We start from the raw sequence: 26,476 nt of genomic DNA on the forward strand, positions 1-26,476 counted from the left end.
GTTTCGTTTTTGGATACATTTTGGATTTTGTTTGTTGGAATGAGGGGATGCAAGGAGGTGGTGGTTGTCTAATTGTGCATGCACACACGGCGCCCTGTGCGTTCGTAGTTGTCGTCGTAGAGCGTTAGAATGATAGAGGATATATACCATACCAATCACTCAATCCCTTCTTTTCCCAACCTTCATCGTAACAAAGTGACATGACATTCCATAAGTTGCGTAACACTCAACTACGTTGAAATAAACTTATTAATGTGGGCAGCGGAACTCCCTTATACTTTACCTACCCCCACCACCCACTAGAATTTCGGCGTTCTGCGCCGCCCTTTAGCACTACAACCGACAACCCCCACACGCACCGCTATTAGCCGCTGCTGCCCAGGCGCGACAGCGGGTGTCGGCACGGTGTGGATCTCAGCTACTATAACGTGGAAAAATCGTGACTGCGGGTGCGGAATGGACTGGAGGGGGGATTTTTATGTCATGGTGGTGGTGGGTTGATTACGATATAAATACTTATGTGGTGATTACTTTACAGTGGATGGTGTCGATTGTGAGGATTTACAGTCCGGTGGGTATTATATTTATAAACCCGCCTCGCAAGCTGTTGTGGGTATGTATGTGAATATGTATGGCATATCGCATCTCATCATATCCGTCCTGATCCTGTCTCGGTGAACGACTTCAGTGAGTGTGTCAGATTCCCGCGCTGATTCCCTCTCGGCGCTCGTCATTGTCATCCTCGTACAGTATCCCACTCCACTCCCTTACAAATCCCCTTCGTCTCCAGTGAACTCATCTCACCTTGCCTCACCTTCCCATCGCTTGTCCATCCACAACGTGCAAATCCCACCAGACTCATCATCCCAAAAAAAATAACACAAAAACCCACATCAACCCCCCCCCCCCCTCACGCACCCTCCACCGCCAACCCCCCCAAAATCCCCAAAACCTCCTCCCTCCACCTACCCTCCCCCCCACTAACCCTCTCCACCTCCACCACCGCCTCCCTCCCCAACTCCTTCAGCACCTCCCTACAATACGCAAAGCTGCCCTTCCCCTCCATATACGCGACCGCATACCGCTTGACCTCCCCATCCGCGCTCTTCTGCCTTAGGATGTTGAGGAGCACGAGCGAGGGGTCGACGCGGATGGCGTGGATGATGGGGAAGGAGAATTTGCCTTCGGTGAGGTCCTCGCACATCCCTTTGTTGGTGGAGTAGGTGGGGGAGAGGAGGTTGGCGTAGTCGTCGCGGATTTGGTAGAGGATGCCTATTAGCGAGGCTAGGGGGGCGAAGTCGCTGGGGGTGGTGTTAGTGGTTGTGTCTTGACGGTAAGAGAGTGGGGTGGAATGGGTTTATGGGAGGACTCACGTAGTAGATGCGCTCTCAGCCTGCATCAAGCGCACGGCGAGCCGGAACAGCCCGCCCGTCTTGTTGCGTACCATCTCGAGGTAATCGGCTTCAGTAGGCACGGTAAGGGTGTCGCGCCAGTACAGATCCATGCCCTGCCCACGATGCAGATTAATCAGCTCCTCGCTATATATGCGCACCGCCTCGCCTCTGGGCTTGCTATTCCCGCCCTCCTTATCCCTTAGCTCGTCGAGCTTGAAGAGCTCCTGCAGCGCGAGGAAGTATACGTAGTTTGCTGAGTTGATCGTCTGCGCTGTGCCGAAGATGGAGTGGGCGACGGGAAGGCCGCGGCGAAGCAGCGAGCTGTCTTCGACGTCGTCGACGAGGAGGGAGGCCGTGTGGAGCATGCCGACTACCTTTGTGATGATTGCGAGGGCGGGTGCGGGGACGTGAAGCCAGGCGTCGAAGGCGCCGATAAGGCGCGAGCGGATGTCTTTCCCAGGGTGGGAGTCGAGATAGTCGTATGGGCCTGTGAGGATTGTTTCTTTGGCCTCGGACCACGGCGTGGGGCCAGTGGAGGGGTGGGTGGTTGTGGTTGTGGGGGTTGAAGAGGCCACTTGGTCGATGGCGGCAGGGGATACGGAGGCAGCGAGGCTGGAGTGTCGAGAGTAGAGCCATGAGGATTCGGGGAGCGCTGGGACGACGGGCTTCTGTGTTTGGGAGGGCCCGTTTGTTGAGGAGGTGCGGGGTGGTATGGCGCCTGGAGAGGCGAGGTGCGCGGGGCGCGTCGGAGAGGATGGGGTCTTGTGCGCCATCTTGGGCGGGTATGGTGTTCGTGGGGAGGTTATTGGTGAGAAGAGGCTGAAGGTGCGTCGGTTGGGTCGGCGTAGAAGGGCGGAGAGGAAGGCGGGGGATGTTGGTGAGCTGGGCGTTCGTTGTCAGTCTTGCCGAGGCAGATGCGAGGGTTGAGGAGTAGTAAGTTGATAGGATTAAAAAATGGAACAGTACATATTATTATCGATGTGTATATTTGCAAGTAGATGTTGGTTGAGGAAGATGGCATGCGTTGGAGGGTATTAAAGAGGTTGCCTGGATGAGGCCGTCGGCCTCAGTCGCACATCCGTTTGAGCCCGCGCACTGAGTCGTCGATCCTGCGTCATGATTATTATAAGCTTCATCTCTAGGAAAAGGCGCCAACTACTGGGTCAAGATTACATACCGTATATGCTTCGGTCTGCGTAAATGTTCGGAAATGTTGAAGAAATTCGATAGCGGGGAATGCTCTTCGTATGTGGCATCTCGGCGACGCACCAGGCTGAAGCTACTAGCTGCAACTCACCGACGCTAAGCCCTCCTCAATAATTTCTGCCATTTCACTCCGCCTTGCTGCCCTGCCAACGGCCGAAATTGTCTCGGGCATGGTCTCTCACAGCTTCAGATACAGATTCTCAACTCATTCTCATCAACCCAATCTATCTCCATCACACACCTCAGAGTTTTTACTCTCTTCAATTCATTATTCTGTATTATCATTTGTGGATGACCTTATTATTCTGATTGCACACTGGGGAGACCACTGCGTAGCCGTTATCAACCAAACACACAGCACTCTCGGAACCATCCATCACAGCATCAGCATCACAACACAACTTTGTAACACCTCCCACCCAGGACGGGAAATCCACCCTCCACTTCCTCAAAATGGAAGCTCTACTCTCCCTCTCCTTCGACAACCTCTCCTCCTACGACGCCTCCAAAATCCGTAAAGGCATGCGCCAAGTTGAAGGCCTACTCGCCCAAATCTGCCTCTCAAAACACAACCCAAGCAAACGTCACTCGCCCCTCGTACCCGCCGACAACCCTCCTCCATCGCCGCGAAAAGAGCTTGCCGATCTGCCTGATGATCCTGCTTTCCGCGAGTTCTTCAAGCTACAAGATGGCTTCGAGTGGAATGTCGCCTTGCGCCTCGTCAACTGCCTGGATCGCCTACTAGGGAAGAGCAATGATGGCCAGAATGATCTGCTTATTCTCGCCTGTCTCGACTTAATACAAGGGATATTATTACTGCATCCTTCGTCAAGATCGCTGTTCTCCAGAGAGCTATACATGAACGTTCGTCTCCCCAACCGCCCACTCTCACATACGGCTACTAACTGCCCTACCACAGCATCTTCTCGACCTCCTCGAACCCATAAACTGCCCAGCGATTCAATCCGCAACACTCCTCACCCTCGTCGTAGTCCTCCTCGATACCCCGGCCAACACACGTACCTTCGAAGCGCTCGACGGCCTCCTCACTGTCACCTCGCTCTTCAAGTCTCGCTCCACCCCGCGCGATGTCAAAGCCAAGCTCGTCGAGTTCCTATACTTCTACCTCCTCCCCGAGTCACCCAGCATCCCCTCCGCCGGCGCCCGCGACTCTGTGCCCGCCATGCTGCAGCGAAGCCCGAGTAAACTCGCCGGCGCCTTCGGCCGCGAGATGAAAGGGAGGGGGGAGCCAGCGGCGGAAGTTACAAGGAGTCCGATTGAGAAGCAGGCGCTTGTGAGCAGGCACCTAAGCAGTGTGGAGGATCTGGTCGAGGATCTGCGTGATAGCGCGCCATTCGGGGGGATATTTTCTTGAGCTTCATGCTCCCACCTTTTCTGTTTTGGATACTTTGTAAGCGATAGCTGGTCATCGTTTGTTGCTGGCGTTTTGTCTTTGTCTTTTAATCTGGTTGCGGATCTTCGGAGTTTTAGTAGAGGTACGGCGTTGCATAGCGGGTTGGGCACAGGTGCGTGCAGGTTTTGTGCTCGCTTTCGTTTCGAGGGAAAAGCGCGCATACCCCATGGTCAGAGTCAGGGACTCGTTGTAATATATTATCTCGTCCGTAGATTCCATGATATCTTAACCCAAAACTCCAAAATATGCACTTTATTATCACCCACCCTCACTCACTCCAACTCAACATGCTCATTTACCGTCTTCGCCTCGTGCTTCCAGTACTCGTGCTGCGTTCTAGGTCCCGGGCTCACCGGCGTCGGCCGCCCCAACGACTCTCCAATCTCCACCGCGGGTTGAATATCCCCCGGTTGATCCGGACTCACCGGCACCGCACCACTTCTCGCTGCCCCCGCCCCCTCCGCCCCCGTAAACGGTCCAACCCCCGCCGCCGGCCCAAAGTAATCCTCCGCCCCCCTGGCCACGCCCGGCGCCCCAGGCGTACTCGCCTGCTGCATCGAAACCACCATCTCCGTTCCCCCGCGCGCACTCCCACCCGCCTGTCGCCGCCTCGACATCCACCACCACACCGCCGCCCCGATCACCAGTAGCCCAATCGCCACGCCCGCGCCGATTCCCGCCTTCGCGCCGCTGCTCAAGCCGCCCCCGCCGCGAGGCTGCTCTATTACACCGTTACCCGGGCTACCGCCTATGCGCCGCTCGGTAGGGGCCGCGGAGCCGGTGGCGCAGTAGCCTGTGGAGCCCAACATGGTGCAGTGGGCGGCGGAGTTGCAGCAGCCGCCGATGTCGTCGGTGCAGGGGATCTCGGAGGTGTGGCAGGAGGGGGTAGAACTGGTGGTTGTGCTAGAGGTAGGGGGCAGGGTTACGACGCAGCCGTTAGAGACGCAGGTTGTGCCTAGGGAGCAGCATTTGCCGCCGAGGGAGTGGGGGCATTGGTACTCGGAAGCGGCGGAGCAAGGGCGCACACAGCAGCCTGGGAAGACAGTAATGTTGGGGCTGTGGGTGGAGGTTATGGTGGAGCCAGATGAGACGCGGCGGGTGGGAGAGGTAGTGACATCGGTGATGGTGGAGGTGGTGGTGCAGTAGAACAGTGCTGTATCCATGCATATATTCACCGACGCGCAGTTATTCCCGATGGCGCAGCAACTAGAATTGAAGTCTTTATCGACGAAGCAGAACTCGGTGTCGAGGCAGCAATCGTTTGGGAAGCCCGTATCATCGCCTGTGATTGTCAGTTCTCGACCCAGGTTGCTAGAGGGCTCAGCGACTCGGCTCACATCGGTGGGAATTTGGCTTCGGGCATACGCCGCTGTCCCGCCGCTCTCCGAGCAGCTGGAGCTGAGAGACCAGGAAATGCCGCGGGCTGATGCCAGTGTCAATGTCGGGCATTGCGGCATAGCGTCGCCCCACGGCGGCGGCTTGCGGCATTGTGTAGATCCTTCTGTGTGTAGGTAGCAGATTTTAGATATCCACAGACCCCAGACTGGAGACGAGCAGCTCCAGCCTTGTCTGGCCGTGGATAAATTCAAAGGACAGCGAAAGCGACTGACTCGACAGGTATCTTTGTCGTACCTTCGATGCAAGGAGGATGCGCGCTCAATGCGTCATAAACTGGTATGCATTCCGACCACATACACGTACGATGGTTGGAGATGAGGATGAAGAAATGCCCACAAAGGAAGCAGGCACACTTAGCCGGCGACTTACCAAAGCCATAACACGGCGATGCGGTTGTCAGCTACAATTTCTGTGCATGCAGGGTGTAAAGTAGAGTAAATGAACATGGTGGAGGAGATACACATACAACGCTACACGTGTAGATTGATATGCATGTTGATGGGCATAATACAAGGATAACCACAAAACCAGCAATAACAGACAACAAAAACCACACAATGTCGACCGAACTTCCTCTTGAAATAAAACGCGTTGCAGCCACAATCCATCGGCAAGTCAGCCACGGCTAGAAGTTCGCGAGCATGCTGACAACGGCGACGCCGATTCAAAATCGTCTGACTATTGATAGAAAAGTGTTATCTGCTGCATATAGCGTCCCTTCGCGCATCCTTCCGTCCTCGCCCATAAGCCCATAAGCCCATAAGCCAATGCGTGCTGGGTATCCCAACCATTTGTACGCCGCCCACCATAGAAATGCGCCTGACTGTATAGGAGAATAATAAATAGTATGTAATCATGCCGTGGCACCCCCCTGGCCCTGTAGCGCCATCTTCGTTCCCCCATATATTACTCTCCAAGTACCTCTAGAAGCGACTCCCAATCCACGCGGTCTGGAATAACTCTACTAGGCGCCTTCTCAATCTTCCGAAATCCCGGAATAGGACCAACCTGATTGATCCCCGACGACCTCCCCATAAATATTCGTAGCAGGTCTCTGTTTGGGTCAGCAGCTGGTGTGCTCGGTGTCCGGTCTGTTCCTATCCTCAAAGAGGGCGGCGGGACATCGACAACGGATGCGGCAGGGCTGGATGCATTGGATGAAGGCGACATACCCCAACGGCCGAATATCCAGCCTCCGAGTTTCTGAACGCTTGTGACGGCCTCGTCTACAGAAACTGTAGATTTAATAGACAAAGGACGTTCAGTAATGCCAATTGAAGATCGTAGAAGAGAGCTGCTGCTGTAATTCTGTTTTGATAGCGTCGGTCTGGGCGTGTCGGCAGGAGATAAGATGGGCTCTGTAGAGACAAACGAGGTGCTCACGCTGCTGAGATCTTGCCGTGAGGGTGTCCGGAGTAAGGCGCGTGAGTTGCTGATTATTAACTGTGAAGGACGGGACTTGAGAGTGTGTATGTCAATCCCAGAAATGGAAATTATCGATTCGTGGGACGTAGACCGACGGAGTTTATGTGACGAGTGGTGGGAGGCATAGGGGTCAAACCCGTTGAAAGCTTGTCCAGAGTTTAGATCGAAGTTGGAGTCATCCTGAGAGATGCGACGGCTCTTTGGCAGCTCCACTAGCTCAGAGATATGGGATATGTCGTTATCTTCTTCCTCATGAATAGTAGTTGTCTCTAACATCTGTGCTTTAAAGCTATGCATGGAGAAATCCGAGGGACGTCTTCGGTGCATTGGTTTAATGCAAGGCGAGAGCGGATCATTACTCGACCCCGGAGATGTAGGTCGTGAGTAATCCGTATTTTGGTCGACAGACATTCGATCGAAAAGAAACGAGTTCCGGTAATTCGACGTTGGAGAGCTGGGTTCTGTAGATGCGAATTCAGACTGGGTGGACCATCGATTAGCAGTCCTTGGACTGGGGACTGTGCTTGAGGTTTGGGACAAGATCGTTGCGGCGATTGACGACTGGCTCTGACGTGTGTTATAACGCCTCGAGTTGAGTCTTGTAGGCGTAGTGATAGAAACATTCCGTTTCCTTTTCGGAACGGCGCGCCGGCTCTCTTCCTTCTTCGCCGGGGCGTGATAGTGATGATGGACGTGAAGTTCTTGCGAGAGTGATAGCGGTTCCCTGACCGTTAGTTCTGCTGCCAGTGTCACTGGGGCAGTGTTTTCGCCAGTAGCGCCATCTCGAACAGGTTGGTGGGCCATGAGTTGATCCCGTAGCTTCTGGACTTCGTCATTAGAGCTCGTCAACATGTCGCGCAGCTCTACAATGCCCATCTGCAAGTTGACATTGTCTTGCAAGATATCCTTGACGAAATGCGACACTACATTTGTACCCTCTTTTCCCTGCCCAGCGTTTGATACCGCCACTTTCCCGTTGCTCGCATCTTGAATTGCTTTGTCGACCAGCTTCTGCCTCTCCATCCGACGGAATACTTCTTCGTGCCGCGCTTTCTCCTCAGTTGACTCTCTCTCGATCCTCTCCAGCTGATCCTGCACTTCTCCCAATCTCCTTTCCGCCTCTCTCCACCTCCTTACCGCAGTCCTCGACTCCGCCTCCGTCACCACAACCGTCCCTCTCAAGTCGTCCTGCTCCTTCTCTAACTCCGCAAGCTGTGCTTCGAGATCATGGGTTCTACTTGCCAAAGAATCCAACCTCTTCATCTCCAGGAGCGTCCCTTGTAGCGTCGCCTCGAGGTTTCCAGCACGAGTTTCCGACTCCGCAATCGCACCGTTCAATTGCTCCAAGTGGTTCAACAAATCGCGATTCTCCTGCACCGTCCGCGCATTCTCAGCTTCGAGGCTTCGCTTATCGGTTTCGAGGGATTCGATGCGCAAGCTCATCTGGCGCCGCGACTCTTCCGCCTCGACGATATAGGCTTCATGGCGCACGAGAAGGGCCTGTAGAGAGAAAAGAAGCGAGTTAGTTATTTCGCCTTTCCGAAAACTTATGTCTCCCATGATGATATCTAGTATGCGGGCTGGTATGCAGGTTACCCGTTGTCTGCATAGAAGCTCGACCAGTGGGTTTATGCACTCGCTTTATAGACTCGAACAAAGGGGACCCAACAGAATAAAGGACTCCACATACCTGACCCAGCTGTGCTGCTGTCCTCACATCCTTCTCCAGTCCGTCCAAAGCCTCGTTGTTATGTCTCAGGTATGCGCAGCTGTCTCTTCCACAACAGCACTCTGTTTCACGCTCCACCGGCGTCGTTGGTGTGATGGGAATGCTTAACAGCAGGTCGCAAAACCGGCCATCCGCATCCGGCGGATCACCAAGCTGTGGATCCGCGGCAACGGACATGATTTCGAGGGCTCAAGGTAGTGGATGAACGGTCGGAATACTCATTCTCGCGATGGTCATGAAGAAAGGTTGATGTTGATGGGGAGACGATGCAGCTCGCTCCCCTGAAGGCAGCCCAACGCGGTGGTTAAGGTTGAAAGTGGGCTGTTTGTCATTTAACGTGGTGCGGGAGAGCTTAGCTACCAGCCACCTCGGAAAAACAATGACGCATGTACTCCGTCGTGAAACCACACCCAATCATTTGTGCGCGACTCCGTGACCATTGAAACCGCCAAACAATAGAAGATAAGTTACAGTAAACAAGCTGGAAAATAGTCGTGAGCCGGGTATATGATGTTGTTGTAATTTAAATATTTTACTACTTCAGCTGAACACGAAATAGCCCTGTAATGAATTTAACATCGAAGACGTTAAGATTCATGACAAGCTCACCGTCCAGAAAACTTATCATAATGCATGCTCTCGAGCCATGAACCGCCTAAACAATGAATTGTTTGTCTAGCAACCCACGTTGCTGCGGCATGACTCTCCGGGAACCCATGTCTGAGAAGTAAATTACTAGATTGTATTGTGGAAGCTGCTGTGAAACACATGAACCACCACCGTTCCCGTCAAAGACCCCGTTGGTTGCCAGGAAGAAACCACGTTGTCAGTCACCATAAAAATGAGGGGTCGAAAATGTCGCAGACAACAAATACACTTCTGCATCCCGATATTTGTAAACAAGAAAATCCTGAAATATATAACAGTAGATATTCGCTGGTGGTCACCTAGCAATCAGCTCCATATGCAGCTCTAACCTGTCTAGAATAGAAGAGCTATACCATCAGACGAGTTAACTTAGATCACTCTTTACAGCCCGATCTGGTAATGGAGGTTACTGTATCATTTTACTAGTCCGCCAGAACTTTCTGCCCTATCCTAACGAGGTCCTCGTTAAGTAATGTGTCATTATCAAACCCTTCCACTACTTGTTGTAGCAACGCCGCCGCCAGGTTACTAACTTCCACTCTCGGCATATTAATCATATAGCAACCGACCGTTTGCAACACCCTTATTATCGGCCCTGTCTCCCCATCGACAGGGCCAGGCTTGACCACACACGCCTCCACAGCCCCCCCAGACTCCTTGGCATAGTTAAGGGCACGAGTTTCAACCTCGCCCTAGAGACTCTTAGTACCGCACAGCAATAGAAATTTGAAGCTTAGGAGAACCGAGAGTACGCAGTAAGAGGTAGTCACTCATCAACCAAGGGCTCCTGCTTGGGTCTCGCTCGGACTTAGCACCACTGGTATAGATAAATAGGAATGGCTTGCTTCTAGAGAGCTGAGATATAGTGTCTAGCCCTGTCATCGTATAGTCAAGACAGATCTCACGCGCCTTCTCCCGAGACACCGATCTAGCACGGATAATCACGGAAATAAGCCTGCTATAGGTTAGTTAGTAAGAAAATAGTAGCAGGGGTTAGCCGACTCATCTACAACTACTCTATGATTCTAAAGAAGACCATTTGTGTGAGGACGGTAGTAAACATGGTCCCGAACAAGGTACTTATAGATGCATAGGGAGGGGAGGTAGTTTACACATACCAGATGCAGGCATCGGCTTCAGATAGCTCTTGCTTAACCTTGTCTGCATAGTCCATGGAATCTTCGCAGGTAACGGTCTTGAGTTTCCTTGTATCCATGCCAGGACTGGCATTATCCGGCGTGGGAGTAGGGCGGCGAGCGAGGCCGACGACGGATGTAATAGCAGTATGAGAAAGCGCAAAGACAAGAAAGCTTCAGGGCTGGAAAAATTCAATTGATATTTGTGTAGTAACGGGTGATAACTATTCTTATAACAAGCTCCAAACTGTACGGGGCCTCGAAGAAAGAATCGCTCCGACTTATAAGCACGGCACCACCACCCACGCCGCATCGCCTCCTGTGAGGCAGAAGGTTGGTGACGACGTTGTTTAGTCGTCAACACTTGCTGCCTACTGCCTTCACACGATTTAATGATGAAGTGTCTCTTGAGGGGGGTCAACGCAGCTAAACCAATGAGTATACGCTGCCGGGGGGGGGGGGTTGTTTGCCTTGATGCTTTCATTTGGGTCTTGTTAGTTTCGACAAGTGTTCGGGGTTGGCAAGATATCCGCTCATTTGTTGAGCCCTAGGAAAGATGGACGAGGCACTGTGAAATATTCTCCGATTTCTATCCGCAAGAGCTAGAGATCAACTCGCAAAGCCATTGCCATATTACTTCCCATAACCGCTAAATCGCAACACACTCCTCACAAAGCAGGAACCTCAATCGTCAAAATATCCAGCCCCCCTTCCAACTCCGCCTTCTTCGGCAACCCCCCCCTCCTCATCAACTCACTCGCATGCGACACCATGGATCCCTCCCCATCGTCGCCACCGCCACCACCTCCTCACCCCTCGTATAAAACACCGCAAACTTATACTCCTCCAGCGACCCCTGCACCACGCTCCCATCAAACCCACTCCCCGTGTTCCCGCAGTACCGCAGCTGCGCCCCCAGCGCCGACCAGAAGATGGGGATGAACCGCTTGCGCGCCGCTGTTGGCGCGACGATGTTGCTGCGGCGGCGCGACCGGAGTTCTGCGCTACGTTCCAGTGCTCGATGCGGATTAGGGCGCCGTTGCTGCCGGGGCCGTAGTAGGGGTATGTCGCGATGTCGCCGACGGCGTACACGGCATTGAGGCCTTGGACGAGGAAGTTCTCGTCAACGGTTAGAGAGCCGTCTCTAGCCAGCTGCACAGATTTATTTCCCTTTAGGTAGCGCTCGAGGGGTACTTTCTCCATGCCTACCACAGAGACGGAGTTATCCTTGGATGTGGCTTTGGCAACTTCCATGCCAATGAAAGAGCTGCCGATGACAACGATCTTCTTGTTCTTCTCGCCAATGGCAGCCAGGATGTCTTTTACATTGTGGATGTTTCGCAGCACGAAGATATTTCCGAGCTCCTTGAACCCTTGTAGTGGGAGCTGACGAGGGGTTCCGCCAGTTGCAAGCACCAGCTTGGTGTAGGGATACACACTCGCAGATTTTGTGTGCACCTTCTTTGTGAGAAAATCAACCTCCGTCACCTCATCGGTGACAGTGGTGATTCCAGCCTCGTCAAACCACGGTTGGTCTCTCAGCCCAATCTTGACTGGGTCGGCAATTAAAGCCTTGGACAACTTCGTCCTGTCAATTGGCAGGTATCCCTCATTGCTGATCAAAGTGATGGAGCCCTTATAACCTTGTTCGCGAAGCGCCTCAACAGTTCCAATAGCCCCTGATCCGCCTCCGACGACAACGATGTTCTCAGGCTTCACAGCAGAGCACTTGATATTTGGCTTTCTCCTGCTCCCTTGATCTTATCCTGTGCACCTGTGACATAGACACCGCCATCCTTCTCAACGAGCCCGAAGACGGGGAGGTTATCAAGGGCCGGAGCGTTCTCAATTTCACCCGTCTTTGCGTTGAAGCAGGCTACCAATGCCGTTAGCGAACTGTCTTTATCGCAGTCGTAGTATTGGAATATCGATATAACTCACCTCCATGCCACGGGCACGTAATTCTACCATCTCCAGTCAAAACTCCCTTGACAAGAGGGGCACCTTAGTGTGTTAGCAGGAGCAAGTCGTAAACAAAGCACCCAACTCACCATAATGAGTGCATTTAGCACCGACAGCAGTAGTCTTCCCCGCAACATTCAGCAACAGGACCTTCCCCTCCTCGACCCCATCTACCTCCACCTCCCTCTTCTCTCCCGGCTTCACGCCGAGGCGTAACCGTCCGACATCTGCATGCACGCCCGCTGCTGCCTAGCTTGTCCCATGGCATCGTGCATGCGCCATGCTGCGTCTTGGTGCCTTGCTTTGGTGTGTGTGATCTGGGCAGGTCTGCGGGATGGGGCCGGGAACGGGAGGAAGTCGGATAAGGCAGGGCGAGGGGAAAGGGAGTGGAGGGTCCTATAGTAAGGGAAATATGTCGGAGGAATGCAGACAAGGGCGATGGGAGAGGTGTCATCAGTCACTGCAAAAGGAGAGATGTCGGTGAAACCGTAAAGTATATTTACAAAGCCTCACTATCATACACCCCCCATAGTATCCCACAAGCAAGCACGCCCCAGCCGCACTCCACCTCGGCGTCCCCTCTACTTCCTCGCCTCCTTCCTCTCCGCAGCCCTCCTCTTCGACCTAACCTCCGCCCTCCTCCTCTCCCCCCCATCAATCTTCCTGCCCCTCCTAATCTCCCACAACCCCTCCGACGCCTTAATCTGCGCCCCCCCCTTAATCGGCAACACATGCTTCCCCACCACCCTCTGCGCCCCCCTAACCCTCACCCCCTTAATCTCCTCCTCCCCATTAACAACCACCCTCTTCATCCCCGCCGTCCTCGTCGCCGTCCCTACTGCTGGTCCCCCCCCAACCTCCACAACCATCAACCTCGCAACCCCCTCCTCCACCACCCTCGCATCACCCCCCGGCCCATACTCCCCCCTCCGAAATCTGTCTCTCCACGCTAACAGATATCTGCGCGCGCGCGCGGGCTCGACGCCTAGGTCACGCAGCTGGGGAGAGGTGAGGCGGAATAGCGATTCCCAGGTCGGGATCTTCGACGCGTGTTGGGAGAGGTTGCGTCCGATTAGGGAGAGGAAGGTCGGCGCGTCGGGGACGAATGGGGTTGGTGCCGGGATTGGCTGGGGCGGGATGCGGGCGTGGAGGGCGCGAGTGAGGGTTGGTGTTGTGGCGAGGAGGGAGGTGGTTGCGCGGTGGGCGGGTCGCGCGAACATTTTGTGTTTGGTTGTCGGTGTGGCCGTAGACTTCTGGGAAAAGGGGTTAGTTGGGGAATTGGCGTGTGTGAGGGGGGAGAGAGGGACGCACTGTCTGTGGTTGTGGGTGCTGCGATTGAGCTCTGGAGGTGTTGTCGTCGTTGATGGTCCGAAAAGTTTAAGCTTGTAACTTACTGTTTTTGGTCGCTTAATTACATAAGCTGGCACGGACCTGAGGGTGCGGAAAAACTGAGTGTCGTGGTTGTCAGCCTTGTGTATCCGGGAGGAGCCTAGCGAATGGGAGACGATGAGGCGAAAAGTTGGGGCGAGTTCAACGTTCATGTTCGCGGTTTGATGACCTTATCTTGATGTTATTGTGTTGACTTGAAAGCATGCATGTTATGTACGCCTGAAAGAACGACAGTTATAGCAACAACCCACACAGAGCCGATATGGCGTTGTCTCCGCTGATTTTAGGAGCGCCCGGCGCAGACCAAGGCATGAGTCCAGCTGGGTCAAGATCAAACGTCTTCGCAGTCGCGAAGGCCCAGAACAGCTCAGGAAATGCGTCACCAATTCCCGAAGCTGCGCCAGATCTGGCCGAGCAGTTAAACATGGAAGAGAAGGCGAAATACATCAAAGGTCCCGCCATCCCCTCCCCAACCAGCCTTCCAGACAACAGATAACCCCCCACCAGGCAAGAAACTCGGAGAAGGAACCTACGCAAACGACTACCGAGGCACCCTCCGCAGCGACCCCACGCACTTCGTCGCGATCAAGAAGATCAAAATCCAAGCCGAGTACACCGAAGGACTCGCCCCCGACGCCGTGCGCGAACTCAAGCACCTGCAGGAGCTCTCCCATCCCAACATCATAACCCTCCACTCCGTATTCTCCTGACGCGACCAGAACTTAAACCTTGTCCTCGAATTCCTCCCCCTCGGCGACCTCGAGATGCTCATTAAAGACGTCGATGGCGTGCGATATGGTGCAGCAGATATCAAGGCCTGGATGGGCATGCCCGTCGCGCTGTGTGGTTCTGCCACGCCGATGCGGTGCTGCATCGTGATATCAAGCCTAATAACTTGCTCATTGCCGCTGATGGGATGATCAAGCTTGCAGATTTTGGTCTTGCGCGCGCATTCGCGGACCCTTATAAGCAAACTACCAGCAACGTCATCACGCCCGAGCTGCTCTTCGGCGCGCGTCACTACTCCGGCGCCGTCGATATATGGGCTGTCGGGCTGGTATTCGCGGAGTTGCTGATCCGCACGCCCTACCTAGCTGGTGACACGGAGGTGCGGACGCCAACAGAGGAAGTATGGCCAGGCGTCAGCAAACTGCCCGAGTACACCGTCCCCGAGCCGCCCAACCCGGTTAGGGGCCGCGAGACCTACCTCGGGGCCTTCGGGACGGCGGGACAGGAGGGCGTGGATCTCCTGATGGCGATGTTGGTGCTGGATTTGCGGGCGCGGATTACGGCGCAGGCGGTGCTTGAGCATCCATGGTGGAGCTGGGAGGGGACCGGGGGTGGTGGGGAGTGAGGATCGGCCGGCGGTGGCGAGGAAGTTGGATTTTGGAGCGATGGGGTGGGTTGGGCTGGGAAAAGGGCGTTTGGGTTTGGTGGGGAGTTTATGTGGTTTAGAGGTAGCGAGACAATTTTGAAAAAGACAGAATATGAGATGATTGATTACGAAGACTGAATGATGAGGAGCTTATTGTGTATAAGTGGTAGAGTTCGTGCCCAAGGCCAGCACGGCCAACACTGATATGATCTACTATATTTTCCAGACACAGCTGAAGGTAATCGACTTTCGGTTCATTTATCATGAACTTAGCCTTTGGCACATGGACAGACTGACCACCCTCTATAGGGGACGGATTGTGTATCGGAGTCGGAGTCGGAGTCGGTGGCGGTGCGAGACGGACGGTGGGGGCCAGGTAGCGGTAGGTGGTGACAGCGATAAAGTAGTGACAGGGAGAAGGAGACGCCTTCACTTATTGAATCGATTGTATTTCCACTAAAGGATGGTGAATGAAACGAGCAAACGAAGTCGTTCATAGAATATATAACCATGGTCTTTTCGTCCTGTGTTTTCCAGAAGTGGATCACTTCTTTTTGGCACATTCTTCTTCCCACAGGTTTCCATGCTTCCTCCGTGATTCCTACCATCTCAACCGCCTTGACTAGTGCTCTCCCCATCCCAGACCTCGCCATCGGTCCACATCCCAGCGCTACGTGAACGACATGGAGAACGACATGGAGAACGACATGGAGAACGACATGGAGAACGACATGGAGAACGACATGAAGAACGACATGGAGAACGACATGGAGAACGACATGGAGATACCGATCATAATGAATAAGCACCCCTTTTCCCACCGACTACCGCAAATCTACAGGGTATATTTGGGAGAAGAAGCACTATGATGCGTATTAGAGCGACACGCTCGAGTTAGAGAGACGATTCCAGCACCACGGCTGCCTATCGGTATTCTCCCCCTCACTGAGTCTTGCGCGAGAGATTTGCCCCATAACCAAGTGACCCAACAGACGGATCGACATCGTACATAACATACTAACGACGCTCTTAACGACTGTAGCTGGAGTCGTCTCCATTCGTCTGTCCATCCAGGGGGTATGCGGCAAACCTCGAAGCTGGAGGACCGCTTCCACCAACTCGGTCCTCCCCCTGCGTGCTGCTTCAAGCAGCACATCGCTAATTATCGCGACTTGGCTCGTCCCGTGCACTGGCGCGATGGCCCGTGGTTCTGCGTACTCCGGGACGGCGAGATGGATAGTACGGTGGTGGACGTGTCTTGGTTCCTCTGCCACGTCGCCGCGAGGTTCTTAATCTTGAATTCCGTCGCCATAGCTCTAGTCTGTGCCGTAAATGCGAAAAGTGACTTCCTCGATGCTCTCGGAGCCTGTCGAACAATATGTTGCAGACTACTGTTATATAGAAGCTTTGAGGAGATCATCTACTCATGGGATTTGTAATTATGTTCGTCTGTATGGCGCGGGGAGGCGATGTTGATTGGGAGGTGGGGGAGGGGGGGGAGGTGGGGGAGGTGGGGGAGGTATGGTCGTGGTCATGGACTATTGGACGCTGTTTATTGGCTGTGGGGTAACATGTCGTCATACTCTAGTTATCCGTGTCTTGGCACGGGCAGTCTATAGGAGTTGATCATCAACATCAAACACATCAAGGTCCCAATGGCTTTCGCACTGGTGAAACTGGATGTGATATATAAACAATTATAATTCACTTGGCGACTTTAACTCTAGGCCCGTGGTGGACCTGCAGCTCGGGTAGCTGTGTTCCGCTCAAATACCCATACACTTCTTTCTCATTAGTGGAAAGGTCGGTCATGGTCGGAGAGGCTATCACATCCAACGAGATCGCCAAAGAAGCTCAGCCTCCTCACAACGTCACCCAAGCAATTCATCAGCAGAACAAATGGCCAGAAGCCTAGACAACAGTGAAGCAAAATCGTAGTAAGAAGCGGGTGTCTTAGTCCCGTGTCGTATGTTCATTTGACTCGTACAAAGACTTTAAAGTGTGTATCCTCATCTACACCATACATCAACCCCCCCCCACCCACCCAGTTCCAGAAGAACGCACTCAAACACCCACTTTCCAGCGCTCCTCCATGAAATGCCCAAGTCCCAGGTCCGCCCCAAATTCCCACCCAACCACCACCCATTATCAACAAAAATCGTCAAGAGCCCCGTCGCAAAGCTCCGATAGTAGAGCTTTTTGCATGAAGCTCTCATTTCCGCCCACACACCATCCCTCTATCCCATATCCGCCGCATCCCGTGGCTCTTCCATCTCGCGAAGAAAAAGAGAAAAACATCAGGGTATGTCAAAACACAAAACACTGTCCCGCCCGAGGCAAGCAGAAGCCCGCAAATTCGTAGGGGCCAATTCGCAAAGCTATGCACGCCACACAATGCTGAACACACACGCGCGCAGGAAGTAGAACAGACAACCCCATCGTTAAACCCCATCCGGTCCCCGTCATCCCCCTCATCATATGTATATATCTGCCTCCGATAATATTGTTCGTAAACGTCGTCCATCTCTATTCATCCTCTCCTGTTCATCGCTGCTCCGGCTCCTGAGACTGCCAGGTCTTGCCTCCCGCTTGTGCTCCGTGTTGCGACTCTCGGTAGCCCACTTGTAGTTTGGGCTGCTGGGCCAATGCTTGTGCGTTTGCTCGCGGTCGAGATTGTAGGGTTGCTTAGGTTATGCACATTGGACAATCTCCTTGGGGCTGGGGGCTTATTTGGACTAGGATCGCGAGTCCTTGTGCCACCGTTGCGGAGTGCAGTCACCGGAGGCTCCGGGAGAGGTCGTTGGCTACTCTGGGAGGTTGTCGTAGTATTGTATCGCTTGACTGGTGATTCATTTCTGCTGCTGCCTCCAAGGGGTCGTGGTGCAGACAGCGATGTCTTTGGTCCCAAGATATATTCGTGCAGAACGGCTTGGTCTGGAGTCATTCGTCTAGCTGGATCCCATCTCAAGCACTTCGAAAGGAAATCCAGGAACACCTCGTCGTCACACTTCAGGACTTGTTGCAAGGTCTTCGACGAAGGCTTCCGGCGACGACCCTTCGATGACACAATGAGTCGTGGCTTGCCCATAGAGTCGAAGAAGAGCTTCTTTCTTGTGCTCTTCTCAATAAGGTGCTTCTCTGGTGGTCCAAACACTTCCATAACACAGGCCAACTGCTCCTGCTCATTTTCGCCAGGGAAAATCGGATAGCCGGTATAAAGCTCAGCCAAGATACAGCCAACACTCCACATGTCAATTGCAATTCCGTAACTCATACCGAGGATAACCTCTGGCGATCGGTAGAATCGAGATTGAATGTATGTATACACCTTTTCGTTTTCAAAGCAACTGGAACCGAAATCGATGACCTTGATCTCCGAGTGCATCGGGTGAGCAAGCAGGATATTTTCTGGCTTGAGATCACAGTGGATAACTTTGTGTATCTTAAGAAGAAGCAGACTGCCCAGGAGCTGTTTGGTGAAGCGCCGAATGAGCTTCAAAGAGAACCCCTTGAAGCCATTATATTTAATGAACTCGTAGAGGTTCATATCAAGAAGTTCAGTAGAGAGGCAAAGATGGCCACGGAAGTAGAAACTTTGCGTGAAGTTTACCATGCTATGTCTGTTTGTCGGATCCTATTGGCGCTGTTAGTAACAGTGTTTGGTAAATATGAAACCATGCTTACCCATTCGCGCAGCTTCTGCAAGATGTTGACTTCCACAAGTGCCTGCTGATGAAACCTCTTCTTATTCCGAATAATCTTGATAGCAACCAAGCCGCCAGTTTTGTGGTCGATACATCGAACAACTTGACCGAAACTACCCTTTCCGAGGATGTCGATGATCTCATACCTAAATGCGAGATGGTCGCCCTTTACAATGCTGTAGTCTCCTCGTTCATCGTCGTAGCCAAAGTTGGTATTGTCAGATTGAACTTTCCCAACATGCTTAGCCGCACTTTGCGTGCCGCAGAAGTAAACGTCCTTGAAGTCAACAATCTCACCGCGCTCATAAATGTTGAGATGTGCCATTTGCACTGCTTGTTGCGGGGATACCCTCTCCTTGGGCGTAGCACGTTTTCGGAGGGCATCGAGTACTTTCGCAGCTTGCTCGGTCTCTTTTCGCCTTGAAGCCATTTTCTTCATCTCCTCTTCTGCTACCAAGTCGTCTTTGTCGAGCTTAGAAGCGTAAGGATTCACTGGCCTCAAAGCACTCGAGGAAGCCTTGGGTCCGATGATTCTCTGGCCATGGGCAATCATAGAAGCTGAGGATCGCTGTGGGTTGAGCTTGGGTTGCAGAGGCTTGGTATCTGTAGTATCCTCTTTCTTCGGACCACGGGGGGTAATACCCCAGTTGTTGCCTTGTGTGGGTTCTTGAGCAACGGGTAGCGTGAGACTCGAAATGGAGCTTTTCCGTCTTTTGGATTCCAGATACATTGGTTTCACAGTAGGGCTTGGGCTTGACGTTCCGGCCTGGCTGTTAACGTTCTGCATACTCACCGACGCTGGAAGTCTTGGGGGTGGCATGTCATTATGCTTTGCATCGTGCTTTGGAGGTTGAGGAGCATATTCCGAGCTCTTGTCGTTAGCCGCCCTCTCGTTCGCTGCATGAGACAAGCTAATGCTGCTCTTAGAGACGGTACGTCTCCAGCCAAGGCTGAGCTTTCTCCGAAGCGATGACGCCGACGACGGTACCTGGGCTTCATCTTGGCTTGACTGATCGTAAGTTGGGACATCATCAGCCTTGGGTGGCAGGGCAGTATTCAGAGCCCGAGGCCCATTTAGTTTACTGAGCCTCTGTTCGCCAGAAAAGTCCGTCGGGAAGTCACCACTTGTTTGTGGCCTTGGCAAAAAGTTAAACTCCCTACTGTTCTTTGGTAGAGACGATGATATGAATGGTGACACAGCGTTCTGTCGTGCCGGGTTTGGTGGCGCGGGTAGCGGCTTTGTGGGGCTCGTAGATCCATTGTCTTGCCTTGAATGCTGGATCGATGTGCTGCTTCGCAACTGATCTGTGATATGGCCCGACATATCATCACGATTGTGTGAAAAGAATGTAGATTTCGATGCTGTCATTGGCGTTGTTGGAGTCTTCGTATTCGCCCGTTTTGGTGGTGGTGTCACGGTTCCGTTGGAATTCGAGGCTGCATCGTTGCGGAATGCAGCAATTTTTGCTGCAGTTGGAGTACTTAGAGGAAGTAAGTTAAGTGGGGGAAGTCGCAATGGCTGCAGGTGTTTTTTCTTTGGGGGGCCACGCTTCCCATGTTGTTCAGCATCTGACCCAGCACCCATGCCGTTTTGTATTCTAGAGTTGGAGCTTGAGTCCACATTTCTGGGATCTCTTCCTGATGATGTGCCGGATAGCTCATTGGTAGAGCTGCTGTTCCGGCTGTTTATACTGCTCGAATCAAATGGAAGGCTTGATTTTCGAGCGGCAAAAAGTGGAGGTTCGGCGGGTGATTCTTTTGGGGATTCATATGCCTTTGGAATTGCCGGGACAGGTGGCACTTCCTCCTCTTCATTCCCAGCAGAGCTATGGACATTCCTTGACTTCGGAGTAGGTAGTCTAGACGTCGATGGCACGGGAAGCAAGCGAGGCTGGGGCTGTAGCGATCCAGTTGACGATCTCGGCGAAAACCGACCATTGGATCCAGTAGAGACTCCATACGTTTTGCGGCTAAAGTCCGGGGTGTTGCGCAAAGACGAAGGGGTAGTGCTCATGCGTGGAAGAAGCGATGGCGAACGTGACGATCCTCTTAGATGGGAAGGATCCTGCTGGTTCACAGGCGGAGTATTTGGCAAAGGTGGAGCACCATGCATGGTAGACATCCGCTTCATTCGTCTCGTATCCGTAGGACTGATGGTCCTTGCGCCTAATCCAGATGCATGTGAATTGGATGAAGGCATTTGCGACATACGCCTTGCTGCTGATGATGGAGTCGACGTGTTACGCCCGTTATGTCGGCCAGGTAACTTTCCAGCATATGATAAAGATCTAGAATGATCAGGAGTGCCCCTTGGCGTCGACAATGATTCTTGGTTGTGACGTGAGGGAGGTTGAAGAGACTTTGTTTTCGATGCGCGTGGTGTTGTTAGATGTGAAGTGTCGCCTTGAAACTTTCCAGAATCCGAAATCCTACTGCCGTTTGTGGCATCTGACAAGCTTTGATTTGATGTTGACGCTGTAATACTGGACGCTAAACTTGGTCTGCGTCTGTGAGATGTTTTGAAAGAAGTGTCGGATTCAGTGCCGCCAAAATCGATAGATTTACGTTGTCCTTTGCCTCCGTTATTTGCTGATATTGGCGGGTACTGGCTCTGTCTGCGTGTGCGAATAGCAAGCGGGGCTGTGGGCGGATCCATGCTCCCAGGTATAGCAGACGATGTAGAGGAAACACTGCTTTGTCGGTTTGAGGTACTCTGCCTCCTTAAAAGCGAGCCACTCCGAACTGGCCTGGAAATAGGCGCCCCACGGCCGGCTAAACCTTTCGCCTCGACCGCTTCGCGGGTCCTTACACCACCGGTAGGTCTGTCGGAAATCATGCTGCTGGACAGGCTAGGTTGTCTTGTTGTGTCCGGGAAAGGCTCGAGTCTCTGGGATGCCGATGATATGCTCATGTGCAGATCGTCGAAACTTGGGGAGGGCAGAAAGTCCAGAGGTTCGCCCGAGGCTTGTTCTGAGGGCAAGGGTATTTTATTCCAAACGGGCGGTGGTTCTCGGCCAATAGGTAGACGTGGTCGAGGAGCAGAAGCAACGGGGTCGTGGTTCTCCTTTGAGCTGTAGATTGTAAGCAATTGGTGGCGTGTTTAAGGGATGCGGCAGCACTTACGATTTTTGAGAGGGCAGACCCGCTGGTCTTGGGCCAGACGGTGCGATCTGGTCTCTGATCATAGGATCAATACAGGCCGCTCAGGACCTCAAAGGAGTGACGAGTTGGGCTGAAGAGCGAGTGCAGGCGCTCGATCTCAGTCCGTTGGAGGAGCTGAGCAGAGAGGATGGCTATCGCATTTCCGACGGGTCTATAAGGTCGACGGGGTCTGAGTAAGTCGCCAGATCGATCTGGCTCAACGCAGGCTGCGACGAAGCGAACCAAGTGTGAATGGACGTGGGCGCTGAAATTGAAGTTGAAGGATGACCGAGCAACGCACTGAGAAGGTGGTGCTGCTCTGTCGAACGGCGATAGTTCCGGCAGGAGGGGGCTATGAGCTGGGTGCGGAAGGGCAAAGTAGCTTTTGTTGCTTCTCTCCTTCTATCTATCTCTCCCTCTCCCTTGGAGTACGAGGATGACGTTATGAGTGAGTTGAAGCTGAGTTCACGAATTTGGTTTCAAAACAAAAGTTACAGGGGGAACCAAAGGGTCGGGCAACGGTTCAACCGTAGCGAGAATCTCTAATGGCTATAGCGTTCGTGCTGCATCATTTCTACGTACCGTATTAATGTACCGCCGACGGACCGATTCGGAGTATCGTTAAGCCTACTCCGTATAGAAAGGCAAATTGGGAATTTCCTGATCAACGGCGGATACAAGGGGGAGGAGTAAATGATCAGGAAAGCGTACAAAGCAATAATTAAAGGCAGCTGAGTTTTGACATCCCCGAAGCCTTGATATTACTCGTCGAGAGGCTTCCCGATATATTAACGCGGGGCTATATAGAGCAAAGGCACACACATGCATCACAAGGCGTGAATTGTTTTACATGTCCTTTGTTTACGGGGTAACCAGTGCTGTATTATGCTGAGTGTCAGATATGGATGGGAACGCACTGAAGAGCGGACGCGGTGGAGATATAGCTGACGGTGGAGATATAGCTGACGGTGGAGATATAGCTGACGGTGGAGATATAGCTGACGGTGGAGATATAGCTGACGGTGGAGATATAGCTGACGGTGGAGATATAGCTGACGCTGTGAGGATATTGTTGCTCATGCTTCGCTTTTCCCTACGGTGTACTTGCAGGTGTACTTGCAGTAGTAAATAAAATAGGGCAGAATAAAGCACTTTTGTCGGATTTACTCATGGATTTCCAACATATTACTCCATAAAAAGAAAGACCTGAGTCGCCTCATCTAAAGAAAGATGATGGGTTCTTGACGCAATAATAAAATAATAAGGGGTTCCGCTGTATGTACGTAGGTCCAGACATCAAGGATGTGACAGCGCCCTTACCGGATCCAGCCTAGCCTAGGGTTTATCGGTGTTCAATCTGTCTTACACCCATCTCACGCCGACATGCCGACACCACCCACTGGCCGACTGGCACATGCCGAGGACCATCCTCAGTCCTCATACCCAACCCCCTCCACCTCCCACGGCGGAATTCCACGAAAAACACTGTGACAATCGCGACAGGTCGATGGAGCGCCGTGGGATTTATCGAATAGTTGAAACAATCGAAGGGTTTACGATAATAGTCGGCTTGAGAGCGTGCACAGCTTGTAGCATGGTCTGAATTGCAGATGTCCACCCCCGCAATACACGATACAGACAATACCTGCGATACGTTAGACGTCATCACTGCCTTCCATCCCAGAACACAGCGACCCCGCGCGCCAGAACGAACGGGCTCAGCCTAACGAGGAAGCCGCAGACGCCTCTACTAGCCCTCTTCGTTTCGCGCCAGACTAACGTCGACCACGTTTGCAGCCATGGACGAGTATACCAACGGCGCATTCGCGAACAGAGACGGACGCGTTCCACTTATACGAGTCGACAGCCCGAGCTCCCAATCCGAAGCTAGTCACGACCAGCCAGGGAACGAGAATAAAGGAAAGAACTACTCGATTCGATGGAAGCTTGGAGACAAAGCTCGCAAGATGGTTGGGCGATCACCGGATAACAAGGGCGACAATGGGGAAAAGGCAGGAAAAGGCGATAAGGGCCCGAGTATGCAAGACCGCCTATTAGAGAAGTACGACACTGTCTCGCCCTACTTTGTTTGTACGACGCGTATGCTAATACTATGAAGGCTGATGCAGCAGGTCATACCGGTGGAGGACCAGCCCAGAAACCAGGAAGGCTCTCCATATTCAAATCGCATCGAACCACCTGCCTTCAGCCTCCCAACCATGTCCGCAAACTTCCGCCGCTTCAACTCCCGCATCGGGGTCGTCTTTGCCTTCCAAGCACGTGTGGTCCGCCTCCTCAGCTGGCGGAAATATCCACACACCATCTCCCTCCTCGCAGTCTACACTTTCGTCTGTCTAGACCCCCATCTCCTCACCGTGCTCCCACTCGCCGGCCTACTCCTCGGAGTCTTCATCCCGTCCTTCATCGCACGACACCCCGCCCCCCCAGTCACCCTCTCCACATCCTTCGAATACTCCCCCCGCGGCCCTGCCCTCGCACCAGCACCAACCGTCAAGCCCGTCAAAGAGCTCTCCAAAGACTTCTTCCGCAACATGGGCGACCTGCAGAACTCCATGGAAGACTTCAGCCAGATCCACGACCAGATCCTCACCAAGCTCGCTCCACCCATGAACTTCAGCAACGAGCCCCTCTCCTCCACCGTTTTCCTCTTCCTCTTCATGTCCACAGCCGTCATGTTCATCGCCTCCCACCTCGTCCCATGGCGCTTCTGCTTCCTCCTCGGCGGCTGGTTTGTCATATTCTCCGGCCACCCCGCCGTAGCTAAAATACTTGCAAGCACCCACGACCAGCACGTTGCGCCGCGCGAATCGGAGGCGAAATCCTGGCTCAACACCTGGGTCGCTAAGGACATCATGCTAGACATGGAGCCCGAGACACGGGAAGTCGAAGTCTTCGAACTACAGAAGATTGATAACAGGGGTGAATGGGAACCTTGGCTCTACTCAGCGAGTCCGTACGACCCACTAGCCGCGCCGCGGATCGCGAACGAAAGGCCGCGGGGGACGCAGTTCTTCGAAATGGTGGCGCCGCCGCGGGACTGGGAGTGGAGCGAGAAGAAGTGGAAGTTGGATCTGTGGAGCAGGGAGTGGGTAGAGGAGCGCATCATTACGGGGGTGGAGGTCGAGACGGAGGGCGAGAGGTGGGTGTATGATATTCACTATGAGGGTTCGAATCCGGAGCCGGGGCTGCGCGAGGCGACGGGGAAGGTGAGCCAGAAGCCGAAGCCGACGTGGGAGGAGGGCGTTGAGGGTGAGGGGAAGAAGGGGCAGTGGAGGAGGAGGAGGTGGGTGAGGTTGGTGAAGAGGGTTGTGGTGACAAAATCTCCGGGGGAGGGCTGAGATGATGATGATGATGATATTTATTTACGTCCAGTGGGACGCGGGTGTAACCCGTGGCCCTAAGACCTCCCGAAGGGTATAGGGACGTGCTAAGCTATGGGTTTATGTATAGAGTATGACCTTTAGAGAGCAGTTCTTGCGTGTTTACGTGGCTGTAAGGCCCGTTAACTAAGCGCCTTCCCTGCTAGTTGGGATGGTGTCAGGTTTGCTAGTAGAGGGCGGTGCCTTAGGGGTTCTCCGGAAAGGGGTTGTATGCGGGACTAGTTAGTCTAATGTTATAAGCTACTACGAGTGTGGTCTGTAGTGTGCCCTACGGTCTTGCTACGGAGTTGCAGCTCTATAGCTTAGTAGCAGGTGGTAACATAGTAGAAAAAATAGAAATGAGTGTCTTTAAACAAAGTATAGTGTTGTTAAAGGGAATGTAGGGGTGTTTGACCTAGACCCTAACTGCTAGTTTGCGAAAATATAGAGTAGATATCCTCTAGGACTATGCCGCGTTAACGTAGAGCCCCTATAGGGCTAGCGGAAGCTATGGCTTTCTTAGGCTATATAGGGGTAAGTTGTGCTAGGCTAGCCTAGTAGGTATAGATTTTTGTGTAGAACTCTATGACCTAGAGTACTAGTTTAGCCATTAGGCATAAAAGGTATTTAAGGCCTATAGCACTATTGTCTAGTATGTCATACTGACATTCGTTGCACTCAGTTTGCTATCAAACTCAAGAGCAAACTTAGAAATCTCCTCCTCAAACCTACAAGTTACCATACATATCTTGGCTTATCACACCAACAACAAGAGCAATACTACTCAACGATTGCTGCAAACTCCTCTACTACATCTGTTTATGCTACATACATCACGGCATATCATTTGGACATCATTGAACAAGTTATTAAGAAAATCTCCTCCTTAAGGGGGTGGGCCAATACTACCACATGGCATATCTCTACCACCTAGAGGCCTAGTAACATGAACGATAGCTCTAGAAGCTTCTACAACCCTCTATGATTCATTACACGTCATCGCTCCTTAGTTACCCACAAGATTGGTTAAGTTATGATATAATTTATCTATAGGTACTCTGACCTTGGACCTCCTTTTCACTTCCTATAGGCTAGGAACCCAAGAGATGGTTCTATGGGATTCTCTTACATTCGCTACATGATTAGCAAGCTAGTTGTGGGTCGCACTTGATTTC

At 52.8% G+C, this 26,476-nt stretch overlaps 11 protein-coding genes across 11 annotated transcripts; 4 read left to right on the top strand and 7 right to left on the bottom strand.

Moving 5' to 3' along the window:
- Window positions 1-910: 910 nt before the first annotated feature.
- Window positions 911-2,777, bottom strand: BTS1 (terpene cyclase; the record flags this gene model as incomplete). Its single annotated transcript, XM_024466681.1, has 4 exons — window positions 2,572-2,777; window positions 2,361-2,503; window positions 1,374-2,276; window positions 911-1,301 (listed from the first exon to the last, which is right to left on the bottom strand). Exons 3-4 carry the CDS (start codon window positions 2,165-2,167, stop codon window positions 911-913), a joined length of 1,185 nt encoding a protein of 394 aa, XP_024325415.1. The 5' UTR covers window positions 2,168-2,276; window positions 2,361-2,503; window positions 2,572-2,777.
- Window positions 2,754-3,975, top strand: VC83_03033 (uncharacterized protein; the record flags this gene model as incomplete). The annotated part of the gene is made up of 2 exons (XM_024466682.1): window positions 2,754-3,464; window positions 3,520-3,975. The coding sequence occupies exons 1-2, from the start codon at window positions 3,054-3,056 to the stop codon at window positions 3,973-3,975; spliced, it is 867 nt and encodes a 288-aa protein (XP_024325414.1). The 5' UTR covers window positions 2,754-3,053.
- A 311-nt stretch (window positions 3,976-4,286) lies between these two features.
- VC83_03034 (uncharacterized protein) lies at window positions 4,287-5,502 on the bottom strand (the record flags this gene model as incomplete). The annotated part of the gene is made up of 2 exons (XM_024466683.1): window positions 4,287-5,296; window positions 5,352-5,502. 2 exons carry the CDS (start codon window positions 5,500-5,502, stop codon window positions 4,287-4,289), a joined length of 1,161 nt encoding a protein of 386 aa, XP_024325417.1.
- Window positions 5,503-6,335: 833 nt separating this feature from the next.
- Window positions 6,336-8,743, bottom strand: VC83_03035 (uncharacterized protein; the record flags this gene model as incomplete). The annotated part of the gene is made up of 3 exons (XM_024466684.1): window positions 6,336-6,466; window positions 6,585-8,337; window positions 8,528-8,743. 3 exons carry the CDS (start codon window positions 8,741-8,743, stop codon window positions 6,336-6,338), a joined length of 2,100 nt encoding a protein of 699 aa, XP_024325416.1.
- Window positions 8,744-9,672: 929 nt separating this feature from the next.
- On the bottom strand, window positions 9,673-10,532 carry VC83_03036 (uncharacterized protein). The gene is made up of 2 exons (XM_024466685.1): window positions 10,333-10,532; window positions 9,673-10,172 (listed from the first exon to the last, which is right to left on the bottom strand). The coding sequence occupies exons 1-2, from the start codon at window positions 10,428-10,430 to the stop codon at window positions 9,917-9,919; spliced, it is 354 nt and encodes a 117-aa protein (XP_024325418.1). The 5' UTR covers window positions 10,431-10,532; the 3' UTR covers window positions 9,673-9,916.
- Window positions 10,533-11,018: 486 nt separating this feature from the next.
- On the bottom strand, window positions 11,019-12,842 carry VC83_03037 (uncharacterized protein; the record flags this gene model as incomplete). The annotated part of the gene is made up of 6 exons (XM_024466686.1): window positions 11,019-11,155; window positions 11,253-12,029; window positions 12,125-12,226; window positions 12,292-12,354; window positions 12,402-12,561; window positions 12,834-12,842. The coding sequence occupies 6 exons, from the start codon at window positions 12,840-12,842 to the stop codon at window positions 11,019-11,021; spliced, it is 1,248 nt and encodes a 415-aa protein (XP_024325247.1).
- A 51-nt stretch (window positions 12,843-12,893) lies between these two features.
- Window positions 12,894-13,679, bottom strand: VC83_03038 (uncharacterized protein; the record flags this gene model as incomplete). Its single annotated transcript, XM_024466687.1, has 2 exons — window positions 13,624-13,679; window positions 12,894-13,565 (listed from the first exon to the last, which is right to left on the bottom strand). Exon 2 carries the CDS (start codon window positions 13,530-13,532, stop codon window positions 12,894-12,896), a length of 639 nt encoding a protein of 212 aa, XP_024325423.1. The 5' UTR covers window positions 13,533-13,565; window positions 13,624-13,679.
- Window positions 13,680-14,617: 938 nt separating this feature from the next.
- KIN28_2 (TFIIH complex serine/threonine-protein kinase subunit kin28) lies at window positions 14,618-15,055 on the top strand (the record flags this gene model as incomplete). Its single annotated transcript, XM_024466688.1, has 1 exon — window positions 14,618-15,055. The coding sequence occupies one exon, from the start codon at window positions 14,618-14,620 to the stop codon at window positions 15,053-15,055; it is 438 nt and encodes a 145-aa protein (XP_024325412.1).
- Window positions 15,056-15,136: 81 nt separating this feature from the next.
- VC83_03040 (uncharacterized protein) lies at window positions 15,137-16,238 on the top strand (the record flags this gene model as incomplete). The annotated part of the gene is made up of 2 exons (XM_024466689.1): window positions 15,137-15,918; window positions 16,119-16,238. The coding sequence occupies exons 1-2, from the start codon at window positions 15,760-15,762 to the stop codon at window positions 16,236-16,238; spliced, it is 279 nt and encodes a 92-aa protein (XP_024325218.1). The 5' UTR covers window positions 15,137-15,759.
- An 880-nt stretch (window positions 16,239-17,118) lies between these two features.
- Window positions 17,119-22,875, bottom strand: VC83_03041 (uncharacterized protein). Its single transcript, XM_024466690.1, has 3 exons — window positions 21,904-22,875; window positions 18,761-21,851; window positions 17,119-18,710 (listed from the first exon to the last, which is right to left on the bottom strand). The coding sequence occupies exons 1-3, from the start codon at window positions 21,963-21,965 to the stop codon at window positions 17,607-17,609; spliced, it is 4,257 nt and encodes a 1,418-aa protein (XP_024325202.1). The 5' UTR covers window positions 21,966-22,875; the 3' UTR covers window positions 17,119-17,606.
- Window positions 22,876-22,955: 80 nt separating this feature from the next.
- On the top strand, window positions 22,956-25,698 carry VC83_03042 (uncharacterized protein). The gene has a single exon (XM_024466691.1). The coding sequence runs from the start codon at window positions 24,045-24,047 to the stop codon at window positions 25,278-25,280; it is 1,236 nt and encodes a 411-aa protein (XP_024325219.1). The 5' UTR covers window positions 22,956-24,044; the 3' UTR covers window positions 25,281-25,698.
- The last annotated feature ends 778 nt before the right edge of the window (window positions 25,699-26,476 follow it).

Source organism: Pseudogymnoascus destructans (assembly GCF_001641265.1).
Source record: "Pseudogymnoascus destructans isolate 20631-21 unplaced genomic scaffold scaffold_7, whole genome shotgun sequence".
NCBI lineage: Eukaryota > Fungi > Ascomycota > Leotiomycetes > Thelebolales > Thelebolaceae > Pseudogymnoascus > Pseudogymnoascus destructans.

Excerpts from the sequence above, each read along its gene's own strand:
- VC83_03036 (XM_024466685.1), bottom strand. The coding sequence starts at position 10,430 with ATGGATACAAGGAAACTCAAGACCGTTACCTGCGAAGATTCCATGGAC. Across the intron at positions 10,173-10,332 it reads GAAGCCGATGCCTGCATCTG|CAGGCTTATTTCCGTGATTA; the intron begins GTATGTGTAAAC and ends ACTAACCTATAG.
- VC83_03041 (XM_024466690.1), bottom strand. The coding sequence starts at position 21,965 with ATGATCAGAGACCAGATCGCACCGTCTGGCCCAAGACCAGCGGGTCTG. Across the intron at positions 21,852-21,903 it reads GGTCTGCCCTCTCAAAAATC|CTCAAAGGAGAACCACGACC; the intron begins GTAAGTGCTGCC and ends TACAATCTACAG. Across the intron at positions 18,711-18,760 it reads TGCAGAAGCTGCGCGAATGG|GATCCGACAAACAGACATAG; the intron begins GTAAGCATGGTT and ends CAGCGCCAATAG.
- VC83_03042 (XM_024466691.1), top strand. The coding sequence starts at position 24,045 with ATGCAGCAGGTCATACCGGTGGAGGACCAGCCCAGAAACCAGGAAGGC.